Source organism: Anas acuta, chromosome 1 (assembly GCF_963932015.1).
Source record: "Anas acuta chromosome 1, bAnaAcu1.1, whole genome shotgun sequence".
Classification (NCBI taxonomy): Eukaryota; Metazoa; Chordata; class Aves; order Anseriformes; family Anatidae; genus Anas; species Anas acuta.
In genome coordinates, this window is record NC_088979.1 from 189,368,375 (window position 1) to 189,393,802 (window position 25,428).

The 25,428-nt window shown below is 41.3% G+C and overlaps 1 protein-coding gene across 9 annotated transcripts in view; it reads right to left on the minus strand.

Moving 5' to 3' along the window:
* Positions 1-8,531: 8,531 nt before the first annotated feature.
* The window catches only part of KIF21A (kinesin family member 21A), an 87,903-nt gene continuing 71,006 nt past the window's right edge, over positions 8,532-25,428 (minus strand). For 4 of the 9 annotated variants that reach the window (XM_068669733.1, XM_068669730.1, XM_068669729.1 and 1 more), the window contains 10 exons: positions 25,305-25,415; positions 24,616-24,744; positions 22,993-23,031; positions 20,875-21,011; positions 18,593-18,773; positions 18,084-18,248; positions 17,292-17,409; positions 14,482-14,652; positions 10,633-10,835; positions 8,532-9,795 (listed from right to left, as the gene is read on the minus strand). In XM_068669733.1, the coding sequence (XP_068525834.1) occupies positions 9,702-9,795; positions 10,633-10,835; positions 14,482-14,652; positions 17,292-17,409; positions 18,084-18,248; positions 18,593-18,773; positions 20,875-21,011; positions 22,993-23,031; positions 24,616-24,744; positions 25,305-25,415 (1,348 nt within the window). In that variant the 3' untranslated portion in view covers positions 8,532-9,701. The remainder of the gene's footprint in view (positions 9,796-10,632; positions 10,836-14,481; positions 14,653-17,291; positions 17,410-18,083; positions 18,249-18,592; positions 18,774-20,874; positions 21,012-22,992; positions 23,032-24,615; positions 24,745-25,304; positions 25,416-25,428) is intronic. The other 5 variants (XM_068669734.1, XM_068669737.1, XM_068669731.1 and 2 more) reach the window with 3 other exon arrangements.

Sequence of the window (25,428 nt, forward strand, 5' to 3'; positions counted from 1 at the left end):
CCACTTTTGTACCTTTTCTCTGCACACACTTGAGCAACTCAGTATCCTCAGGTGACTGCAAGCACACAGGCTAGAGACTGTACTACGGCAAGGAGGGCAGACAAACACACGTGTGGATTTTCAAAGAACAACCCCAAACTGCTCAGAGCAGACTGCTTCCACATGGATTATACCCACCATGAGGGAATTTAGCGTTTGTGTTTTTTCTTTTAGTAGGTCATCCAACAGTGCAAAGCTGTTGGTAGGAGACAAAGACTGTGAGGAAAAGGTGTCTGAGCACTTGGGATTGCTTTACAGTGGGAAAGCCTTTTCGGAGATGTTAGGCAGGTCCAGCAAGGCGCCCGGGCCTGGTTGTTATTTTCCAGTCAACTCTGGTGTGCAGCTATCAAATGGGCCTCGTTTGTCCACTTGGATTAAGGATTGATTCAACTGCTTGTTGAGATGGCAAGACCATGTCTGCTGGCTTCTTAAAATAGGAAAACAAACTCCCCTGGGCCTCAGGCCCAGCCCCGGCCCACCACAGAGCCTGCAGTTGGGCAGACAGGGCTGAGCCAGCAGCCAAATGGGCTCAAGTGGCCCTCAGGCCGGGCGGTACAACCTACCCCCAATCTGAAAGATTTCCATCCACACAGCTCCTCTGATGGCTAAATCAGCCACCAGTCAGGATGTGGCAGCGTTCCTGCATTCGCTTGCTCTGACAGGACGGACAGATGGACAGACAAGCCAACAAAATGGAGGCATTTCTGCTCTTCACGCTGGGATTTTAACTCCACGCATAATTCAGCTGTGAGAGGAACTGCTCCCTGCCGGGGTGTGATGCTTCAGTCTATAAGCACCGGCTGCGCCATTTGACATGAAATAAAAAACCCCAGGAGCACAGAATTTCCCTTTCTCTAGGCAAAATCCTCCATCTCTCTGCTGATGAGGATGTTTTATTAGCAGCACTACCACTGCTCAGAGGCTAAAAACCCCACTGACCATGTCCAGTATTCACCCCTATTCCTTATTTCTGAGCTCTAGAGAGCCCAGAGCCAGCTCTGGGGGCACAAGGGGCCCCACATGCATAGGATCACCCTGTGTTTGCTTCGCAGAGAGCCCTTCCCTTATCTGGGACGTCCCAGATTTGAGGATGCCCTGACCGACCAAGGCCAAACCGTCAGGTTTGGGGTCAAGATAAGGACTGAGCTAGCTGCCAGCATTTCTCACTGTGCAGGCACCTCCTCCCTCAGCAAGCCAATTAACAAGCCTCTGCAAAAATCTCTCATTACAAAGAGAAGAAAATTGGGCCTTTAACTTAAGCCCACTATTTTCACAAAGCTGTTAAGTCTAACGAGGAATTAAATTATTTTTTGTTATCGGGCAATGCATAATACATTCATTTACAATAGCCCGCAAAAAGAAAACTTTACAGAATTGGCTGTGACACCTCAAAAAAGAGACACCACAAGACTGAAATTTAAAAGGACAGATAGCTAATTAAAAACCCAGTGCAGTGGTTCCATCTGCAGTCTCACACCATCTCAGAGGCTGCAATGCCTTACTTGCATCACACGTCTTAAGCCATCCTTACATTTCATGGAAAGATAATGCTTATATTTTTAGTCTGTTTAACAAAGAGCTTCTGGAAAAAAAATACATCTGACTCACTTTTTTTCACATTTTGGGGGTTAAAATTTCTAATGCATAAAATGAACGGCTTGGATTACAATGACCTGCTGGGAATGCACCTTGCAAATGCTACATCTGCACTAGCAAGGGGTGCAACACTAACAGAGCTGTGTCAGGGTCCCAAGGTCACAAGAGGTGGGTGTAATCAGGAGATTCACCTCAAAATGTGCTGCTCATCTAGATTAAAATGCTAATACAGTTACAACCACAGCCTCCTGTGGGCAGTGCACACTTTGTGTTGGTTTTTTTTTTCTTCTTTTTTTCTTTTTTTTTTTTTCTCTCAAGGCCCTGATGCAAACGGTACCCATATTACAATATTCTGTACATCTCCTCTGCCCACCTGAGTGATGCAGTGGTAACCCTCAGCAGCATGTAACATCGTCATTTATCACTGCAGATGGCTGAAGGCTGCTGCCAACACTGCACCATAGCATCCCCAAACACAACTGATACCTCTATGAGGACATAGGGAGCCTCTCTTCCCAAAAACTCTCTTGCTAAGTAGCATTACACACTAGAGACAGGATGGTGGAAGGCGAGAAAATGAGAAACCTGGTGGTATGTACTGGTGGGGGGAGCTTGTGCTGAGGTTAAGTGTATACCAGTACCAGTTTGAAAAGTACCAGTACCAGTACCAGCTTTTCTCACAGAACAATGAGCTAGACCCACAAATTCTGTTCCCTGCTTCCATTGAAACCAGTGGAAGCTGAAGGCCCCTGTGGTTTTGAGCTTTACTTTCCCAGACCTACATCTGGAAAAGTGGCAAGAGAGTTGGTGCTCAATTTCTGGTGTATTACAACACCCCAAATTTCATAAAACGGTGCTTCAGTGCTTTCATAAGCTGAGAATACCAATGCCTAAAGCTGTGTACCCAAAAACTGCAGTCTCAAAACTTATTTGATAAGAAACTGAATAATCTTTTCTGCATGTGTGTGGATAATTTCTCATTACACAGGCAAATACTCCTATTAATAATGAGCGTTTTCTAGGAAAAAACATAAATCTGGATTTATGCTGTTTTGTGCTTGAGCCTTCTCACACAGAATGACACAGAGTAAAGCAGTAGGAAACAATGCTTGCTCCATCACTCTTATTTTCTCCAAAAAACAATGCTCATAACATCTCATACTCACAGCACAGTGCCGGTGCTCTTCCTCTTGATCCTGAAGTGCGAGGCGTCATCTGTGAACTCAACATCGTAGCTGGTGTCCTCGGCGGCCACCCCTGGGGAGTCGATCTTGAGGGGTACCTCGAAGCGCTCTCTGTTGGGGTCGTAGACCTAAGCCAAGGTGAGGGGGGTCCAGGCAGGTTAGCTGGCTTGCTAGCGTGTGTGGCTTTCTTTAAATGACTTTCCATTCCCCAAAATACTCACTTTAAACCTCAGCCTGTCTTTCGTCTGAAACTCCACATCGATGACAACAGGAGAAATGTCACTTCCAAACAGCGACAGCTGGCTGCGCTTGTTCAGCGTTACCCTGAAACAGAAACACGCCTCAGTTTCAGTGTCGGGAAACAACTCAGCTATTCTACACCAATTCTTAAAACAAAACAAAAACAGTCAAATCATTGATTTATCAAGAGAAATAAACTGAGGTTATTCCTCCATTTGCTAAGGTCTTCTCCTCGTCGTGGAGGTGGTGGTTGGCTGCTGGTTCCAGCAGGAGCCCGAGCTGCCAGCCGGGAGCAGCGGTGCGGGTGGCACGGTGCTCGGCCATCCCAGCCGCAGCACGGGCACCTTCCCCTCTCTCTAATTACTGGCTTCTCACCTATACAGAGTCCAGTAGCATGTGGTAATGTTTATTTCATCCAGCTTTAAGGCTAAAAATTAGACGACTAAACCTCATATGGTTGACTTGGCTCTCCTTGCCATTAATGGGAGAAATACCTGGTTTCTGCACACTGGTGGTGTGGGGTGAGCAGCTCAGTGCAGAACCCCAATTGTACAGGGCTTAGCAAAACACACCCACCAGCCTTTCCACCAGCCTTTCCATTATAATAAGAAACACATGGTTTTCGAATCCAGCTTACCTCCAGCCTTTATCTGTCTTCTCCGCGTTCCCACCCAGGGAATATCCGTAGGGGCTGTCCTCGGGGAAGAAGCACCAGGGCGCGTTGGGGACGTCGGTGGTGCACCAGGTGCAGCCCCGCGCCTCGCAGCTCTCCTGGGAAGCGCCGGGCTGGGGGTGGCAGTCCACCCGCCGCTGCACCGCCACGGCCCCGCTGCACTGCTCCGAGCTGGAGCCATGGCACTGGCCTAGGGCTGCACGGGGGGGAAAGCAGTCAGAGACTACAGAAAACCATACAGAAACAAGCGATGCGATCTGCTTTGGTTATACTTTTTTTTTTGATAATTTCTTTTTCCTCATTTTGGGGCCAATACCACAATTCTTTTGACTGAGATGACCTCAGGGCAGCATGCCTACTCATGACCGAAACCAGAGGAGCCACTTTCTTTTCCATGCCAACACAGCATGGTCCCTATTGTTCAGTGCTCAGAGCTTCAGGTATTCAGCTGAAGCATGACCAACTGGAAATACTCAGAAATACGGAAAGTTAACTAGCGAGCTACCGAAACTGCTGGTGAGGTGTCGCATCCGACGTCCTCTGTGTGCTTATTCTTTGCCATGGTTTTCACAGAGGTTATGTATGTATACACAATTATAAATATGTAAAATATTTATAGTTTACTGGTCTAGTGGGACATGTCTCTGCCCATGGCATGGGGGTTGGAACTGGGTGGTCTTTAAGGTCCCTTCCAACCCAAACCATTCCGTGATTCTATGATATATGTAATTATAAAAATGTTGATTACATATATGTTTGTATTAGGCTTCATTTATATAAATGAATATATAAATTATATAAATACATTCTATAAATGCTACGTGTGTGTATTATTAGTACTTTGTATTAACATTCCTTGACTTAATACAGTAATATAGCAAAATATCTTCCCTTACAGTAAAGGTAAATCGTTGGTAGGACAAGAAAAGGGACAGATCAGTCGTTCACAGAACCAAAACCTCTTAATGAGGTGCTCGGCCCCCTCCTGCCCCCAGCTGCTGGTCCAGCCCTGCTGCCCCTACACGCAGGGAGCCTGCAGAGAATGGGCTCTGCAGGGCCAGCTGCCTTCGGTGCTGGCAGAATACCCCAGGGTCCTGGGGAGAGCAGGCACATGGCTGCTGACTTATTTTGAAGTGTAAATTGTAGTCGTTACAGCAGTACTCAAAGATTAAATCTACTTGGAAGATAATTACTCTTTTCCATAAAATGACAATCACCTGCTTTAAACGTTTTATTTTATGCGGACTGGTGGGTACTTGGCAGCTTAAAACGTGATTGCTGATGCAGTTGGGACTTCTCCCCGTAAAGAAGTTTACAAGCAGATGTGCACAAGCAATAATTCTGGATAGTGGAAAAAATACAGCATTAAACTGCGAATTCATTAGGAATTCGCATCCTCTGGTGCTACCGGAGTTTAGCTCCAAGTAGAGGATGGGAATGCATGGAAACAGGAGCTGAACACTGGCTCCGTTTATCTTTTTAGAGAAATATTCTCATCCCCACAGCCTGGTACACCTAACTCAGCCTCACATCACCTGCTACAGGTGGGAATAGCACAAATCCAGTGGACCTTCACCAGCTGGCAGCTTGGCTGCCCTCTCTGTCACCACCCTTGGGTGGGCTGGCAGCTTTCTGTCCAGCGTTCACCCCCCAGCGCACATCCCTCCCATAGGGCAGCCCCGAATTCTGCCCCCCTTGTTCCATCCAAAGCACAAAAGGAGCATCAACACCCCTCAGCAATCCCTAGGTGACTTATCTGTGCGGTAAAAATCAGCGAGTAGTCATCAACAACCGAATTAAACACTTTAGCCAGGGCTGGGGTAGCAAACCCTCTCCTTTTCATACTGTGCCCCTGAGGAAGATGAAGGAAAGTCACGCAGCTTGCAAGCCCCGTGGAAGTGGCTGCCAGGCCTTCACACACTGTGCACTGACTGTTCCTGCTTATCGAAGGAGAGATGGAAAGATTTCAAAGGCTTCCCATGGCCATCTGCATGCTGAGGTCCTCAAACCTGTGCAACCACAGGGGCTGAAGAAAATCATACTACAAACGCCACCTCTGCTGTCCAACCCATAGCTCCTGTGGCCAGAAGCTTCGCACTGCTCTGCCTTGCATTTGCTAGTTAACATCTGGGTGGGTGAAGCACCAAATAGAGTAGAACTATCACATTTAGCTGCCTTTTTTTTTTTTCCCTTTTCTAATAGAAATGAAATCAATGTCTTCATTACTGCAATCAGAGAATGTGACCGAACATACCAGAGCAGATTATTAACAGGAGACTTTTATCAACTTATTTCTATAATGAAATGCTTTCAAAATACTTCATAAAGATATTGTGAAGGAAGAAGCTAGTTCAAAGGAAAAAGATGCCCCTGCAGAAACCAAGAATACACTTCTTTTTTTCTCCTCATCACCTGTATGAAGTTTAAGTTTTCTAGGGAATTTTGAAACTCAGCAGGGCTGAGCAGCTGAACAAGGCTGCAACCTCCTTCTGTAATAGTGCAAATGGGATGGCAGCAAGTGGAAATATATATTTAATTTTAAAGCCTCTGCATCATTTTCACTGCTTTTATGGTCCATGTTTGCGTTTCATCTTCTACATATATTTGCAAATGAGCAGCTGAATTTAGTAGCAACTATGACTATCTGCTCCTTTTTCATGATAATTTCCATGGGATCAGGAACTAAAAAGAGGCAGCTTGAAAGATATCAGTGAAAAAGTATCCCCACTGTTGTTTTTTATTTTTAAATCTTGACTTAAATTTTGTGAAATTAGGTTAGAAAATGCTGTGATAAGGCGTAAGCAAGGAACTAAAGCAATACCATGCTCCTTTTAGTATTCGTCTTTACATTTTGGGTTCACCTACACATTTACAAGGTACTTGCTGCAGAGATTCCTTCTTCCTTTATCTGGCAACTTAGAGGGAGAATAAACCTGATTCCTATTCTTAGGCTCTGGTGTATGTGGGTCCAAGCCACAGAAAACAGATCAGCACCACTTAACTTTCAGCAGCTAGACTGGGATCTCTCTCTTACCAAGCCAGCCCTGTTGTCTTCCCATAAAGTCACATCAGGTGGAGTTAAGCCCACGCCTGCTCTCTCCCTTTCCATGTGAGAAGAGTTGCTCCTGCTCTCATAGCTCTTCTACTGTTACCAAACCTAGCTCTTGCTTTGGAAGACTATGACAAAACAGGAATACCAGACATTTACCTGCCAGCACAGCGGCCAACAGCCAGAGACTCCTGGTTCTCTCCATGGTTCACGGCTGATTTCTGTGCGCAGCCTGTAGCCTTTTATACCAGGCAGAGCTGCGATAAGGATCCCTTCAGATTATTGATGGCATTGCCAATATTTTATCAAAGCTAATTCAATAAACTCATGCTCTTGTAACACATGACCTTGCCTGTAGTTAAGAACATATCTCAGCAGATAAGACAGGGCTAGTGACTGATTTGTCCACAAACTTTGATAAACATCTGAGCCCCAGTCCCAAGACTTTTCTCAGGATTCTTATAAAAAGCCATTTACCCAAGACTCCCTTCATTTTTTAAACAAATATCTTCAGAGTCCCGTGCTTACCTTTTTCTGATCCATCTTTTGTCACATATATAATTTTATACTAAAAATGAAAAGTTTGAAGAAAAGCAGCTGAAGAAATCTCCATTAAAACAAGACACTGGTACTGTGACCTTTACAAAATGACAATTTTCCTCCAATTATTTGATGGCAAGAACTTCCAGAGTACCTCCATGTTGTACAGTAAGATTCGTTTTTAGGTGGGATGTCTTCCTGAAGGAAAAAAATATCTTTCTATACACACAATTCTCTAACAGTCATATTGGTGCCAACCACAAGACAGCTCATAAAACAAAATGTCTGTGTTTTCAAGCATTGCCAGAGAGTAGCATCTGCAAGTCAGACTGTTGCAACAACAGCCCCTCGCCATATGGTCCACGAAGGCAGAACAGCCTGACAGCAAGTAGTAGTCTCTTAGGTGTGTAAGGACTTTTTTTGCAGTTGAAAAACACAATATTCATGTGAATCTTATGCACTAACAAACTACCTAGGGTTCCCAGATGGCAGCCCTTAGTGTTAAGCTCCGAAGCCACGGGTCACCAAGCTGCTGGCCTCGTTTGTGCCTCGGCAGAGGGTGGCCTTCACCAGGCTGGCCAGGGCACCCCGCAGCAGGCAGGCACAGCCTCTCGCAGGTAAATCCACTCTCCATTTGCTCCAAGTACTGCTGTGGTCCCAAATCACGTTGCGCACTCATGCACCCTTCAAATACCCTGAAAGCATGATAAACTGTAGCGATACCAATTAGTGCATATTTTAACTCCCAACCTGTACGTTGCCTAACAATACACATCATTTCTGATTTCTCCTGAAACTTGAGCTAAATGAGACTTCACCTCACAAGCAGCATGCATTTTCATCTGCTTTCAAGCTGAGCTGGGGAGGAAATAATTTCTCGAAGATGAGTAAGAGGCATCAGGGCTTTTCTTTGCTTGACACTGCATGTAACAAGGTAAGAGATGTGATCTCCTGAGAACAGGAGCCATCTGCTGCATTTCAGATAGTACGATGGAATCCTACTGGGGTTCCTAAGTACTATCAAAGAGGCAGTAATGCCTAACTAGCAGCTAGAAGTGGGGTACCAGAACAACCTAAGGGCTGCATTACTCAGCAAGCAATTCTACTGCACTACGTAAAATTGTGCGGTTCACACCTGGGGCCTTTGCAAGTGAAGTGAATTCTTACCAAGGAACGATGATTAAAAAAAAAAAAAGTCAAAGAGAAATAGTTCACATTCACATCTTTATTTGTTGCCTATATAAGCTATAATTTACAGTCTTGTATTTTTTTGGGGGGGAACAAACAACAACAACAAACATCAAAAAAAATCAACATCCAAGCACTGTGTCTGAATCTACATAAAATTTTAAAATTTGCAGAATTTACAAATTAATATTCAGAGCAGTTGGCTAAATTATACATCCTCCCTCAATATCCACACTCTAAGAGCTTTAAAAGTCATACAGGCACATGATAAGATATTTTCTTTATACAACCATCTATTTACATAGCTTTTTCCAATACACGTGGTTCAGTTCTCAAAGTAACTGCCAAGGCTTGCAAAACAGTGTATTTAAAATACATTTAGCAGCATATAAAATTAGATAAAAAGGAAAAAAACATTTTTGCTTTAAAAAAAAGAAAATGAGATGATAGAAACAAATCCATAAGAAAAATAGATTAAGATATATTTCTGTCATGACATTACAAACACCTAGTCATTACAGAACATAGGCAGAACACTAATAAAACATACCAAGTTATGAGCATTTTAGTTCTAGTCCTGAGCACAGAGCATACGTAGCTGCACAACTTTGGTCAACGAGGATTATATGCTAACATTAACACAGATCATATAGCATTTGCTGTTAGCGGGACACAGTCACATCAGAAGGATCTGTCACTAACAGCTTCCTGCCATTTTTTATTCTCTCCGCTTCCCTAACAACAGTGTAAGTGACCTTTAAAATCCTGAAACGTCTGTCATAATCAAAGGCTTATTAATAGGAAGTCAGCATTCCTGTGCTACCCTAAAAACGCAACACAGCTGATCACAATTGTGAGTGAAATACAGCAGAGCACTTTTCTTTTAAATATATTCCCAGTTATAATTTTAAGATGGTTTCCAGTTAAACCGCAAGTGTTACTTATGCACACAAACTCAGCCATTATATATAGACATATGTACGTGATCACTGAGATACAAGAATGCTACCTTTTTTTCTTAAATACAGTACGTGTTTTAAGGACAGCAGGTCTGGTAGAAGAGTTCACACTTATTTTTCAGTTCATTCCAGTCATCACCATTTACTTAACAGGCATGCAGCAAACTGCATAGAGTGCACCTCAAATTCTTCTTTTTTTTTTTCTTTCTTTTTATTTTTTTTTCCCCACCATCTCAGTTACTGGCAAGATCTTCACTTGCATCTCCTGTATCTGAGATCTGTCCGTCTATCACATTTCGAGCTTTCCAGATCCTCACAGTCCGGTCACTGAAAAACAAAACCAAATCAAAACAGTATTAGACAGTATTAGAGTTAGATAATTAATATGGATAATTTCAGAAGGGGGAAAAACTTTTTTTTTTCAGAATGAGGTGCTTTATTCAGAAAGGTACTGTTGTATAAATAAGATTTCCATAATAGATATGCAAGGGTCTCTAAGAGAACTTGAAATCTATGGTACACCACACAACTAACGGAATAAGGTGCTTTTCTTAATCAAGTCACCTGAGGTTTCAAGTACTGAATATGCCCACTTTTACTGAGGAATCAAATATTCAAATCAGGTGTTTAAATGACAGTAGGCCTGTCTTTTAATCTTGCAAAGCTCCTGCTAGCACTTAAGAAAGAAAGCAGGTACCGTGGCTTTTAGAAAAATTCCTACAGGTCAGGAGTCAGCCCTAGCAATAACAGCCTAACTGAAGAGGCGAGTTGGTAAAATTCTCACTATTATCTAATTCTCCCCCGTCATCCTGCACATTAGCGGTCTTCAAACTGTTTTGATTGTGCACCCCTTCACTAAAAGATTTTTGAGCAGGCACCTTCAATATATGTATTTTTATTCATTTTTAAGTCACACACATGCACTAGTGAAATCCTAATATTTTCTTCCCCCGTCCCAATGTATCACCTTGTGCATTCCCTGCAGTGCACACACCCCACTTTGGAGACCAATGCCGTACGTTATTGGCATTTAGGGGCATGGACCAGGTTTTCCCATGTCTGCTATGAAGCGATTTACACAACTGAAGATCTCCCAAATACATTTGCATGGGCAGAATTATAGCAGGAGCTATGGAAAAAGGCTTATAGAGAAGAGAAACTCACTCTGCTGCTGTGAAAATATGGCTGGAGTTAGTGCAGATTGCATTGATAGGACTGTCATGTCCTTTCATCTCCCCAATCTGAGCGAAGGTGTCCACATTCCAGAGCTTGAGGGTGCCTCCTCTGCAGCCGCTGAGCAGAACTGGAGCACCGGCGGGCAGCAGACTGAGAGCACACACCCAATCTTTATGAGCATTAGGAACTTGCTGAAAGACAGAAAGCAGGCAAATCTTACAAGGATGAAAGAAAATATAGACGAATGAGCACAGAATTAGAAATAATAATAAATAAATAAATAACAACAACTACAAGCCAACCCTGAGTTCAAAGCCCAGCTCCCATCCTGCAGACCATTAGCTACAGCACTCTGGACACATCCCAGCCCTGTGGCTTCTCCTTCTTTAGAACAAGGAGGGTGCTTTCTTCCTGAGGCTGCACCTACACTACGAGTCACCTAGGGTTTGTTTCTCTTTGATAAATAGTGCTACAGAACAAAAAGAAAAAACAATATGCACAACTGCCACGATGTGGAACAGAAATTAATTTAGGATAATGCTAATTTAGGGTAACACTAAATCTGCATATGTTCCAATGCATATTTGAATGCATACTTGACCATATGGTCTCTGTGTATTTTTCAAGTCTGTCTGTAGAAGTTATAAAACACAAAAAGAAAATAATCCCAAACACTGCTCAAAAAATACACCAGGGAAACAGAAACTACACTTCTATGTTTGCTTTCCTCCTTTCTTCTTTTCCCACTACACATTATAAATTGATCTGGCAATATAGCACTTCAAAAAGATACATCAGCTCTTTATTAAGGAAGGACACCAGCATTTCACTGCTGATTCTGAAAGCCAAATGCTGTGCAGACCGGCTGAGAACAACATCCATTTGACACAAACACCAGGGAAATAACAGTTCAAGTTTACTGTCTTTTAAGGGAAGCTGGGCTGGCTCTTCTCCAGGTCAGCTTTGTAGGAACTCCCTTGTTTTGCTGCCTTCCTTGCATTACGGAGCACATACAGCTTTCTAGGACCTTTCTACAGCTTTCTATTGGAGTTCATCTACAATACACACTGCTTGGCATGTGTAGCACCAAGTAAAGTAGACGATGTCCAGATTCTTTCAAATAGCATGATTGTTGAATGATTTTCACCAAAAAGGTTTTCCAAACCAGGACCTGATGAAATATTAACATTTATACTTTAAAGCAGCTTCAGCTCTATTTCAGGCTTTTTTGTAAGAAATCATGTCGAGGAACATCAAGGAGAGCGATGAAACCTGTGGTATTTAGACTCTTCTACCACGTACATGATCGAGTCAAAATTTTACCTACACTTACTGAAAAATAACTAAGTTCTAGATGTAACATCTGCAGGACCACAGAGGAGCTGAGGTTGGCAGGGATCTCTGGAGATCATCCAGCCCAATCCCCTGCTCAAAGCAGGGTCAGCCAGAGCAGGCTGTTCAGAGCCGGGTACTGGTTTTGAGGAGCTCCAGGGGTGGAAACTCCACAACCTCTTTGGGCAACTGACTCCAGTGTTCAATCACCTTTACAGATGATTTACAGAAAGAAAACTCTCATTTTCTTTCTTACATTTAAATATTTCCTGCATTTCAGTTTGTGTTCACTGCCTCTTGTCCTTCCGCTGGATACCACTGAGCAGAATCTGGCTCTGTTTTCTTTTCTCTCTCCTATCAGGTATTTATATATACTGACAACCCTCTCTTCTCCAGTCTGAATAATCTCTTGGTGTCTCTTCATGCTTCTGTCCTTGCTTCCACCTCTTGCCTTTTAGTGTTTGGGTTTATTCAAGAGCTCCTTCTGTATCCATGCAGGCCTCCTTTAACCTTTGCTTCACTTTCTGCATGTTGGGATGGAACACTCTTCAGCTTGGAAGTCCTTGAAAAATCATTGAAAAACTATTGAAAAAACTATTCTCTTGGGCCCCTCCTTTTTCCAGGACCATATCCCAAAGGATTCTTCCAGACAGGTCCCTAAACAGGCCAAAATCTGCTGTCTTGAGGTCCAGGGTTGTGATTCTTCTGCTCATCTTGCTTCCTTCTCTGTGCTATCATCTCATATACTCCAATCACCCCAGGGGCATATATCCTTCCCTATTTATCTTATATTTTTTATTTATGTTTAAAATCTCTATTAAAGACAGAAGGTTTATTACTTTCTTCCACATGCTTGGGAACTCTGCAAGAATGTAGACTACAAGTAAAGGAAAGTAATTATTTCCCAGTACTTAGTGGGTGGGAGGCTACCTCTGGACTACTGGGCCCAATCTGGGGCCTCCCAGCATATGAGGTGCATTGATAAACTGTTGTCCTCGGGAAAATATTTGGGGGCTGGAGAAGAAGGAGATGAAAAGGGAAATCAGTGTGTGTAGCCTGGGAAGAAAGAAGGCTGAAAAGAAATCTATTTGCTGTCTTCTCCTACCCAAAACAGGAAATCTAGTGAGAACAGTCAGATGTTTTTCAAGTGCACACAGCAAAGAAAGTTGCAAAAAAAACGAATTCTGACTGGGTACAAGTAAAGAAAATAATTCATAGAAGAGTAGTTAAGGAGCGCAGTAGGTCACCCAAAGCAAACTGTGCAATCTGTGACCTTGGAGACTTTTCAAAACTCAGCTGGGCAAGGCCTCTCTACTCAGCATTGGTGAAGCCACCCTCTGTTCAGTTCTGGGCCCCTTTTTCTGGGAAAACTCTCATGTAGGGCCACCAACATGATGTAGAGACTGGAGAACCTCTCCTTTCAGAGGCTGAGAGAAGAACTGAGGCTGTTCAGCCTGGAGAGGAGGCTCAGGAGGCTCCATCTAAAGTACACAAATAACTGAAGGGGGGGTGCAAAGAAGATGGAGCCAGGGCAAGAGGCAGTGGGCACAACCTGGGACACAGGAGGTGCTGCCTGAACACCAGGAGCACTTCTGCGCTGTGTGGGTGACCGAGCACTGGCACAGGCTGCCCACAGAGGCTGTGGGGCCTCCTCCTTGGAGATCTTCAGAAGCCGCCTGGACGTGGTCCTGGGCAGCCTGCTCTGGGTGTCCCTGCTTGGGCAGGGGTTGGAGCAGCTGGCTCCAGAGGGCCCTGCCAGCCTCAGCTTTCTGTGATTCTGTAACCAGACCTAACTTCAAATTTGGCCTTGCTTGCAGCAGCAGGTTGGACTACATGACCTTCAGTGGACGTTTTCACCTTGAAACGTAGCCTCCAGTGGCCACTTTCACCCTGAATAACCCCATGGCTAGCAAAAACAGATGTTTTCTAACAGTTAGCAGAGATTATTATATATGCATTACAGGTCTTATAGAATGCATATCTTATATAATGTGAATGGCAGTCTAAGGAGCAAACTTTTTAGAGGAAGACTGGGGGAAGGAAGAGAGATTCTAAACCCCTTTCTACAAAAAGATACTCTGTAGCCTGACCTGAAGCATTGCTTGTCATTAACGAGTTCTTAGTCCAAAATTTACCACCTTGTCAGTGACATAAGGATGTTGTTACCCAATGGTTCAAATCACAGAGAAGGGAAATGTTGCTTTCATTCCAAGCAAAACCAAAACAAAGCCAAACACAACAGCAGCAAAAACACATACTCAAAACTAAAACAAAGCCTAACCACTTTATCAGGATTTCCTGACACTACACAGACTGCAGAGAAAAGTGAGTGCATTCCTAGTACAAAGATAGGTACATTATTGATTTCCTTCTCACTCAGCGCTGTGCCTTCCATTTTAGAAACATTAGTAAGTGAATAGTCATCATCTAAACCTGAAAATTTACACGACCTGAAAGGAGTTCTAAAGCATGACTGTCACATTAGCCACATTATTTTTACATTACCTGAAGAAGGTCTTTCTGAGCCAAATCCCATTTCTTAATTCCATTGTCTCTGGATCCACTAAAAAGGTTGTCTCCCATAATAGCAAGTGCTTCGATGCCATCATAGTGAGGAGGTTCAAAATTGTGTGTAGGACTCACACTTCCAAGAGCCCCTTCAGTTACATCAAACATCTAAAATAAAATAAATTATCAAATACGGTAGGAAAAATTATCTGCTCTCCAACAGGCTTGGAAACAGGCAGCAAATAACTTAAAGGGAAACACTTGGAAAGGTCTCTAAAGTCTTATTACAGTCTAATGTATTTTGATGTATTAAACAGAAATTATCTAACAAAACCACCTCTTGCTTCTCTTCTGCCTTTTGCCTGATGCAGGAATACTTTGCTGACATAGAGAAGACTGCTCTGGGAGAATGTGCTACTAACTAGTTATGAAATGCACAGCATCTTCGGAAGAAAGAGCCTCTCTATTACATGTCTTTGGCTAGGGAAACAAAGCTCACGTGTGTACAGAAAGCATGGTCCAAACAGGAAGAAGCATGAAGACAGCTGAAGAAATATATTTTTCTGGACAAGGTGTTTTGGCAAGGGATTCACACCATTATGTATTCATACTTTCCAGGGGCTAGACACACCTCTCTCCTTGCCTGTGCTCCAAGAATGGAGTCATAAAACAAACTGTTAAAATGGTGTCATTCAAAGAATTTAAGCCATAACCAGCCCCATCAGCTAACTGTCTCTAGAGCAATAGTGTTAAGCAATCCTGTTTCATTTTGCATTGCAGGAAGCCACAACTCACTCAGTTGGACTAAGCTGAGGAGGAACTGATGAGCTGTAACTTTTAAAAACCACTACCTGCTCCACAAGCAAATGTCAGACTACATTCGCTATTATTAGATCTTCATCGACTTCTTCAAATTAATAAGCTTGGCAGTACGAAAGAGACAGCTTGGCAATATGAAAGAAAACCTTAACCGAGTTAAAGGTATTTTAGAAATTACAGCATTCAATTAACATATATCAGTTCAGTTGTAACAAAAATGTCCAATGATACCACCAGAAGAATTAGGCACTGAGATGACTAATATTCCTGGCTCAGGAAGCAATACCACAGTTTTCTGTGGAGGGAAAGCAGTTTGCTGTGACCAGATCTACTATATCCAGTCCATCTACCTGTGCAGAAGAACCAAGAAATCCCAAATCATGGCACTGACCATGAACGTACAGAACATTTGTAGTGTCTGAAGTGACCTGACTGTTCTGGAGGTATTAACCTTGCAGAAGACCCACAGCACATACACACGGCCAAAATATCCATGGATATTCTAGTAATGTAAGTGAAGAAGCAGGCAGCCTCATAAGGATTTAGGTAGCTTGCCCACAGCAAGGGAGCCCACCAGGATGGCAGAACACAACAGATAAACTGCTTTGACTATTGACAGATAACTTTTCCCCAAACTGTCCCACCCCTGGCTTGTCCCGGGAGCTGGCTGTGTGACAACCTGACATTACATGATTGCATCCTGTTGGCTCACTGATGTCCTCCACTCAGTACTGTGCCAGGATGGTAGCTCCTAACTAACCCGATATTCTGAGCCATATAGAGAAGTAATTATTCCAGTCTCTCTCTGTGTCATCCTGTTCCCTAAGAATCCTCTCGTCTATAACCATAGGGACTTCCTGATAGGACTGAAACCCAAAGGCCAAACCATCAAGCTATGTACCCACCTCCCAGCCTGTCTTCTGAGGCTAGACCACCACACAGCCAAGAGTGCAAGAATTGCAGGGTAGGAACAGCAAAAAGAGAAAGCTTATAGCTCAGAGAGAGAGAGAGCTCAGGTTCTGTCTCCCTGATGCACTCCCAGCTGTGTTTATACACCTTCTCTAGTGTAAGAGACGTATAGGCAAATCCAGCAGGCAACACCAGAATGAAGGATAACCCTACAAAACAAGTTAGGGTCTCTTGCTCATAAAATCTATGGCTTCACAATTCATATGTTCTTTGCATTGTGAGAGGTAGCTTTATGGAGATGATGAAGTATAGCTCCCATGTTCTCAGAAACATGCCCTGGTGGTTTGGGCACGTTCCCGAGAAACTGGAGATTGTAGATTCAAATACACTCTGGCTGAGATAGGAAAAAGAAAAAAAAAAAAAGGAAAAAGGAAAAGCAAGAGCCAAAAACAAAAAACTGACTCCCTACCCCTGAGTGAATTAATCACAATGACAAGAAGCAGAAAAGTGCCATAACCTCACTATGCTATGCTTAAACACAACTCAGCATAATCAAAATGTGTGCTAACAAAAAACATGTAAGATTGGACAGCTGGGCTGAGATGCACAGGCCTTTCTCTCCATCCCCACTTTATAAATGTGGTAATCTGTAAACAAAAGCCTGGGCTAGACCCCAAGCTTTTTACTGCGGAGAGCCTACAGAGCACCTCTGCCAAGGCAGCTAGGTCTGGACTCCAAAAGGGAGGCACTCACTGAAGTAAAATTTAGCCTGTGAAAGTATCTAAACAGCAGGTGTAATGTATCTTTCTCCAAGACTTCACACACCTGAAGCCCACCTTACTAAGGATGAAGAAAAAGTTTAACTACAGACAACCTGATTCACATTGTTTTCAAAATTGTTCTATCATGAGATTAAAAAATGATGCTTATAAAGACTGAATGCTATTGATAATCTGATAGAATAATTTCTACCTTGGTTATCAGATTTCAGATACAGAGAGGTGAGTCACTCCTGCTGAAGCCTGCATCCCATGCTGATGTGAAGAGTTAAAATAAACAGACAAATACTTCTGGTTTACCTTTATATAATGATCCTTTGAACCAGTGACAATAAGATCTTGCCCATTGGAAATTCGTTCCACAGTAAGGCACATAACAGGACCCTGGTGACCAGTTAGCTTTCCTGTAGACTGAAATCTTCAAGAATAAGAAAAGAAATGAATGAGGATTTATTTTTATTTTTCCATGTATCCAACATAAGCTATAACAGTTTCTGCCAGGATGGATCTTCTTTTCTCCTATGTCTTCACTAGTTATCTACTGGTTTACATACTCTGTTCCCCACACCCATGCATAAACGTGAAATGGAAATAAAAGTTTATATTTAGGTTGAAAACAAAAACACAGTAAAACAAACAAACAAAGAAAACTTTAAAATAGACTCCTTAAATTATTCTCTGTATTTTGAGTGCCCTCTTTTAGGTGTAGGTTCTGTTTGGGAAAAATGTTATCTAGTAATTATCATAGCCACACGTTATATTGCATTACATCAGTCAGTAATCATAAGCTCATCTGCAATTACCAGTCAAGACTCATGCATCTGTCACCTTACTCTTCAGCACGTGTCTTAAACACAGAACCTTGTTTTTTTTCCCGCAATTATTTTTACTGAAACAACTCACCATAACCTTAACAACCAAGGAAATCAAGATCAATTCCATTATCTCTGTAACAACCATAGCACAGATTAGTCGATCCATATCTTTACCCAGAATATGGATATTACCATGAACAGGAAACACCTCCTTGACTTTGTTACACACACACGTGTAACCACCTAAGGAAGATTCTCTTCTGCTGATGTTCAGTACCTTTTCAGGTCCCACATCCTCACTGAGTTTCCAGCAGCTGCATAGAGGAAAGTGCCAGTTGGATTTAGTGCAATCTGATTGATCTGGTTCTCTCCAGCAGGGATAGTGACTGTTCTGTTAGTACTTCCTGAACACACATCACCAGGCATTGCCTGGCCCGAAGACCTGAGCACATGCAAGGAGGAGAAAAATAAATAAATAGAATAACTACATTATGTTCTCTTTATATATTATTTAAAATAAATCCTATTTACCTGAGCAAAAAGGCTATAAAGCCAATAATGAATACCAGAGACCTGATAAAACACTACAAGCATGTATGCAAATTGTTTCATGTGTTCATATATTATCAATGCCCCACGCTGACCCACCTTGAACGTGTTAAAATAAAGCCTCCAGCCCCAACAGTGTATTTGAACTACACTGTACTACACTATTGAATTAAATCTAATTAAATTTGAGATAAAGATTCATTCAAGCTCTTGGTATTCAAGGTTTAATATACTTACGTCAGTGTCCGAACACACTTAGCAGAATCTCTGATGTCCCACACCTTGATATAGGATGTCGAGACGGTGAAGACCAGACTAGTGTAGTTGCAGTATTTTATAGAAACAACATTATTTGGATGACCCCCCAGTGACATAATCTCTTGTCCAGTTACCAGATTCCAGACTTTACAAGTACGGTCTAAATAAAGATAAGCAAAAACAAAAACAAAAGGTGGGGATTAAATAGAAAACTCGTATTTTTTCAAAGCTCAATAATTAAAAAAAAAATCCATACATTCAGTTGTATTCATACATATCCCCCCCTTTTGGCAGGCACTGCATAAAAATGGCTAAATGAAATTGGTCTTTAAGAGTACACATGGCATCATCTACCATCATCAAAATTAAGCAGGATGAATCATTAACTGTCATGTTCAAGATGTGCATGTTAGCTCCCAGAACATTTTAAAATGATAAAATCCCATCCCAAGGAAAGTGAGTAAAGATACAGAAAGTTTGGAGGTTGCGAGGTTTGGATGATGACAGATGAAGAGAAGAAGCCAATTTTACACTCAAGAATTCTTCATCAAGATCATAGTTCAGGAGAGAATGTGAACCTCGGGATGATGAAGGATTGACTGCCACAACAAATACAAAGTCAAGAAGCAATTCAAACTATTCAGTGCTTTAAGAGCATCTGAAAATTCCAGCGTAAGTGCCTTAGTCATAGTTTTCATTCAGTAGCAATCCAATTTAAATGCTGCAAACTTTTGTGTTCTAAGATCCCAAATGCATTGAGGTTTTCAAGAATTTTGCAGCACAAATAGAGTCCACACAGGACACTCTCCTTGTTGCACCATGTCACTCACCCTCTATATTTTAGAAATACATTTTTACTGGAGTAAATACTGGGAGCACAAAGAACAAACTTCAGCTGTCAGCAGTTGTTACGGTAGCATGAAGAAGGTAAGCATACCAAGAACAGGTCAGCTGCTTTAAAAATCTCAACTGTTAAGAGCAAAGCCCAACATCCACAACACACCTGAGAGCTTATTATCATTACTGAATCAGCACTGGCTGTTACTGTTATGTGCTGTCACTAAGCTGTGTCTTTCTGCTTCAGCAACAGATTCCAGAAGATTTCGCTTTATTTAATTAAACAGCTACCTACACTCTTCTACTCATGAGTACAAGTGTACTTTGTGAAGTTTTCCCCTCCAAAATACATGCAAAAAATATTCCTCTGTAAGTATGGGAAGCTAGCATATGACAAAAAAGAGCAAATATTTACAACATCTGCAAGCATTCCCGTGTTCCAAGAAAAAAAAAAAAAATGAAAAAACTTATATGCAAAATAAATTAAAAAATTAACAGCTTTTTTCCCCACATAGCCACTGCATTTGAAACCTCAATACAAATCAACTAAGCAGCATTTGCAGAAGCTATAAATACATCCTCTTATTGCACCTGCATACAGTTGCACAAATTCTAAAACATTGAACAGAATTTATAAGACCAAAAAATTTCCAATTCACTCTATCAGTGTCTCTTGATATTTTTAATAGACAGGTAGGGGAATAGGCACAGAAACCACATCTGAATGTTAGCAGTAGAAGACCTACAGCTGGGGGTGCTATCTCTGTGTCATGCAGGGAACGCCTTGAAATTTCAGAATGGACACGTTACGTGGACTAGTGAAAAGGAGAGTGTCCCTGTCAGTAGGCACTAACTTCTTCTCAGCCACCACTCTAATTCACCCGAGCTTCACTTCTTCAAGGAAAATTCACAGATTATCACTTAGGCTCTATTTGAGAGAGCTTCCAAAGTTTCACGCATTACTAAGAACTTGGCGAGTACTTTATTATAACTGCCTCACATGAAAAGATTCAGAAAAAGGGAACACACAAAAATAAATTTTGAATGATACTAGAAAGAGCATTTATGAAAAATAACCACTGAGGTCCAGTTCCCGCCTCTACCCCTACATCCTGAGGCTAATACTTTGCCATTGCACATCATGTGAGCACCTGTTACCATGACTGGCTGCAGCTTAAAATTCAACAAATGCTAACATTGTTCTTAAGTGTTACCTTTTCCACTACAAATATGGAGCTAAATACTAAACAATGTTAAAAATATGTAGACAATTACTGTAAGTCCTTCTTCAGCTTATGTTGGAAACAGATCCTCACAATTTTCCACTGAGTTTACAGCACTAAGAACAAATTGGGAATTTCACAATAACCCAGGTTGTGAAATCAGCCTGTACAGGCAGCACAGGTGCATGAAGCTTGCCCAACCTTTAGATCCAGTGAAGAGAAGATCATCAGTTGCATCTACACAGAGCACAGCCTTGGCATGTCCTTCAGCTGTATAGATACACTGAAGTGGGGAAGATCGGATGCATTTTGAAGCAGGGAATGGGTTAATTATCCCCCTAAAGAAAAAAAGAAAATGTGAGTTGGGCATAGTAATAGACACAGATCAAATTAATTTACTTATATGTAGGGGAAAAGTTAATTTCATTTGCTTAAATGCGAGGACAGAACAGCTGAATGCCTTTCATAAACTATGCAAGGATTTTATTATTTGGCTTTAACAAGTGTGAACTCTGGGCTAAATAAAGGAAATCACAAACTAAAACAAACAAGAAACAAAAGGAGACAGGATGCTGAGTGTTGGGTACATGGGAAAACCTGCAAGATGCTGAAAGAGCCAAGATGCATAAAGCTCCTGGGTTCAGAAGACCAACCACAAGACTGCAAATTGCAGAAGGACAGCTTAGTCCAAATAGCACATCTGAAAAATGCAGTGAAGGTAATGTACACAGACAATTCCAAAGAGAGACATTCCAAAGAACTAATTCCGGGAAAAATTTCACACAGCCACCCTCTATGGGCAAGCCTGGAGAACTGCTGCTAACTCGTGTGCCTGAGGAAGGTCCCTAGCCTGTACACAACCCCAAACTTAAATGGCTATAAGGGAGGATGCTGAGACTACAGGTACCCCAGAGAAATCTTTCCAGGGTATGTGTAGCTAACTCTGAGATGGTACCAAAAAGATTGTAACCCAGCCTGAAAAATAAATAAATAAAATGACTCTAATTTTCATAAAACAATAGTAGTGTAAAATCCCATGCATACAACCGCATGCACAGTGCAATTATGCTTCCCCTTTTCTGTGAAGTGTAGAAAAGCCTACCCTGTTTACTTGTTAGATTATGCCCACAAACGTGCAATGTTAGATTGAGACCTGACCAGCTCACAGTCAAGAAACACAGCCACACTCTTCTGGGGATTACGTTCATAATCATGAGAAACAGCCACTAAGCCCTATCTCATAAAAACCATCAGGCTTAGGAAAATGTAAAAATTCCATAATACTGCCCAGCAGAAAATTGCTACAGAATGAAAAAGTCTTTACTGATATGAGCTAACTTAGTGGCCTCGTTTATCTGGTATGGTTTTAGAGATGATGATTTTGTGATTCTATTCTATGTAATTCATAACTTCCTCGCTTTGAATAATACATTCATCTTTCAATCTGCACCTTACTTATAGCGTTTTCAAGAATACGGGAATAGACAGTTTACTTTATTATTATTATTTTAGGTGTCTGTGCTTTGTTTTCTAACACTACACAGAACTAACATTTTTTCTCAGTAATATTCTCCAGTGGATCAGGCTGCCTGTAGACTGCGAATTACTTCTACTGCTGCTCCCACCCACTCATTCCCTTGACGAACCATGTAAAATACATGTCCCAGAGCTATTTATCTACCTGTGTGCTGTGCTTTGAAATCTACAGACAAAACACGCTATGCTTGCTACAATGACTAGACAAAGCCACCAACACATTATTATTAATCCTGTGACTGCCCTTTTCTTGCTCATTTTTTTCACTGAGTGCCAAAAGCCTAAGCCACTGCTTGGAAACATGAGTAGGGACACTTATTTCATCTTTCAAACCACTATGCATCCTGTCAGAAAGAAATGGTAGAAACTATTTGTTTTTATTTACAGAATTTAATTCTTGAGTCATCTAAGCCTACAACTGAACAAGGAAAAAAAAAGCCAAGCTTCAAAAAAAGTGAGAAAATATTTGCTCTTTTTCAAAGAAAACAAAGAGAGAGTATATCTATGGAAAGGTGTACACCCTAACTCATTTAGAAAAAAAAGCAACCACCAAATCGACATGCTCAACAATGATAAAGAAAACCCTAAAAAAAGGGGGGGAGGGGGACACATGCTTGAGCAGAATTTCAAATTTTTAAACTTCTGGCAAAAGCAAAAATTCTACAGTGCGTAAGTACCAGGAAAATTCATGCATCAAAATGAAATGCAAAATGAAATTTCCTAAGAACTGGAATAACTTCAGTGAGAGATGGCAGGAAAACAGACAAGAGAAAGAGAGAATACCTGTGTACCTCCGACAGAGAGGAATCACTTTCATCAGACCTACAACCAACAGTGGTGGAATTGTGAGGAGAAAGAATAGAGGTATCAGCAGCAAAGTAAAGCCTCCGTATTAGAAGAACAAACAACAGCATGGCCAGTCCAGAAAAGCAATGCAAATTCATATACAGTATGCAGCATTGCTCAGGGTATACCTTAAATCCACAACAATATTAGGGAAAAAAAAAATCATTAAACAGCTCTCTTGGCAGTGAGTTACACTGGTAGACTGCCTCAAACCAAGAAACTGAGTAACGCCCACTAAGCCATTTTTTATTTCCCCAATATTTTCTTACAAAAGTAAAGGTAAAGCAAAAGGAGAAGACGGATTTGAACTTTAACCTTTGGAACATAACGCTTATTGAAAATATGAAAAGGAAAAATCATTTCTAACACCAATGCCTGTTAAGTATAGAAGAAAGATGTAAAACGTTAATCTGAAAAATATAAATATTAAACATTAATAGCCCACTGAAACAGGAACAGCAATTTGGAGATTATCCTTACTTCAAAGTCCTTCACCTCTCCTTTTCAAGAAGAGTTTTAAAAATAAAAACCAAGAGAACACACAAGAAGAAAAAGCTCCCCCAAGACATGAACGTTTTCAGTATGTCATAAGATACCCTTCATTTCTAACTCAAATTGAACAGATCCAGCAGCTCCCTTTTGAGTTCAAAGCCAGTGCAAAGAAAATGAAAAAGGTTAAGTGGGAGTTAGCAGTAAGATGACATATCAAAGATGAAGAAGTTACAAGCACTGTTAAATTATTGCAAGCATTGCAAGCTACTGCTTGGTATGTGGCAACCCTGCAGACTGAAAGAAAACAGACTTTTTATAAAAATAAAAAAAAAAAGTGGAAAGAGACCTATTTCTCATCTGGCTATAGCCTGAACCAAAGGTTTATTCCAAGTTTCAGTTGTGGTTCATAAGTGCTGCATGGCACTATTATCAGTACTGAAACCTGCAATAAAGATTCTGTTCAACCCAAGGCGACTGCAATTTGGACAAACTCCTGCAGAAACAGATGCCTAACATGCCAGGAAACTGAGCTCTACTTCTAAATGAGGTGTTGATATCATCTGCTCCTCCAGATCACCTCCTAACGTGAGCCTGTTCAATAATTTGGATAATCTCTAAACAACTACATTCTAGCCATTTCAACATCCTGCCCTCCAGGGTGCCATTGTGACAGTGCTCTGAGCTGGAATAACTGAAAAACTGTCAAAAGCACAATTTCCTACGTTGTTAGCCTAATTCTACTTTCAAGTGTAAGCACACACACAAATACACATATATCTAAAAATTCTACAGTTCTTTTCTGTCACAGTTTAAGGCTTTAAAACTACAAGTACCAAACATAGCCTAGAACGTAGGAAACAAGGTTCAGCAGGAAATTGTTTTCCTTAAATTTTTACAGCAGTTTCATGTAGGTTTTGAAGTATTTTATTTGAAAGATACATGAAAGCAGGAGAAATGTCTCCTCCCGTCTTGCAGGAGAAAGGCAAAATATCTAAGATACTACACTAGTAACTTGAATGCACTTTGCAAGTCCCTGTTCGGGGGCTGAGGCTTTCCTCTGTGACTTACTTATCCTGCTGAACTGATGTGTTTCCCTGAGAAACAGTAAGACGACTAAAAACATTCATTTCATTACGGGGCCGGCTTGGTGGGGAAGTAGGAGGTGACAGACTAGCCTCTGGGGTTCCAGAATCTGAGCTACAAGAAAAAAAGAACATCTTCTTTAACAGGCTGTGAATGGTTAGAGATGTTAAATGCAACATGCCTCAAATGTTAGATCCTCTTTTCTTAAGCAAATAAATAAAATTATAATGATGGCTACAGATGTTTCCCAGAGCAAGTAACAAAAGTTAAGACTACAAACGGCTTCAGACTGCAAGGTGGCAAAATGTTCAAAATTTGCTTGATAACAGCGGAAGCTCCAAGCAGAAAAATCAAGTATCTGAAATGAAGTTCTCATATAACTGCAGTTCCTTAGAGAAAATGATGATTGCTATTTAATAATAATATTTTTTTAAAAAAAGGAAATGCTCCAAAGGACATTTTCAGAGCTCTGGTCCAGAGTTATTTGTGTGTACAAAATTACTTGGGAGGAATAAAAAAATAAAAATACACACACAATGGTTGAGCAATAATAATTTCATTGCCAACAATAAAAACAACTATCCTAAAATTAAAGAAACAGAAATTACAGATTTATTTTTCAAGAAGATATACCCATGGTTTAAATTATTCCAGAAAAAATAAAAGATTCTTACAGTTTTTGTTCTTTTGCCTTTGTCTTTTCCATTGTTTTGTCATAGACTTTTCTCTTGGTTAAAGGTGAAGGTTCGGGTATCTTCTTCTCTGACAAAGATGGCTGTCTGGAACTGAATCAAGAGG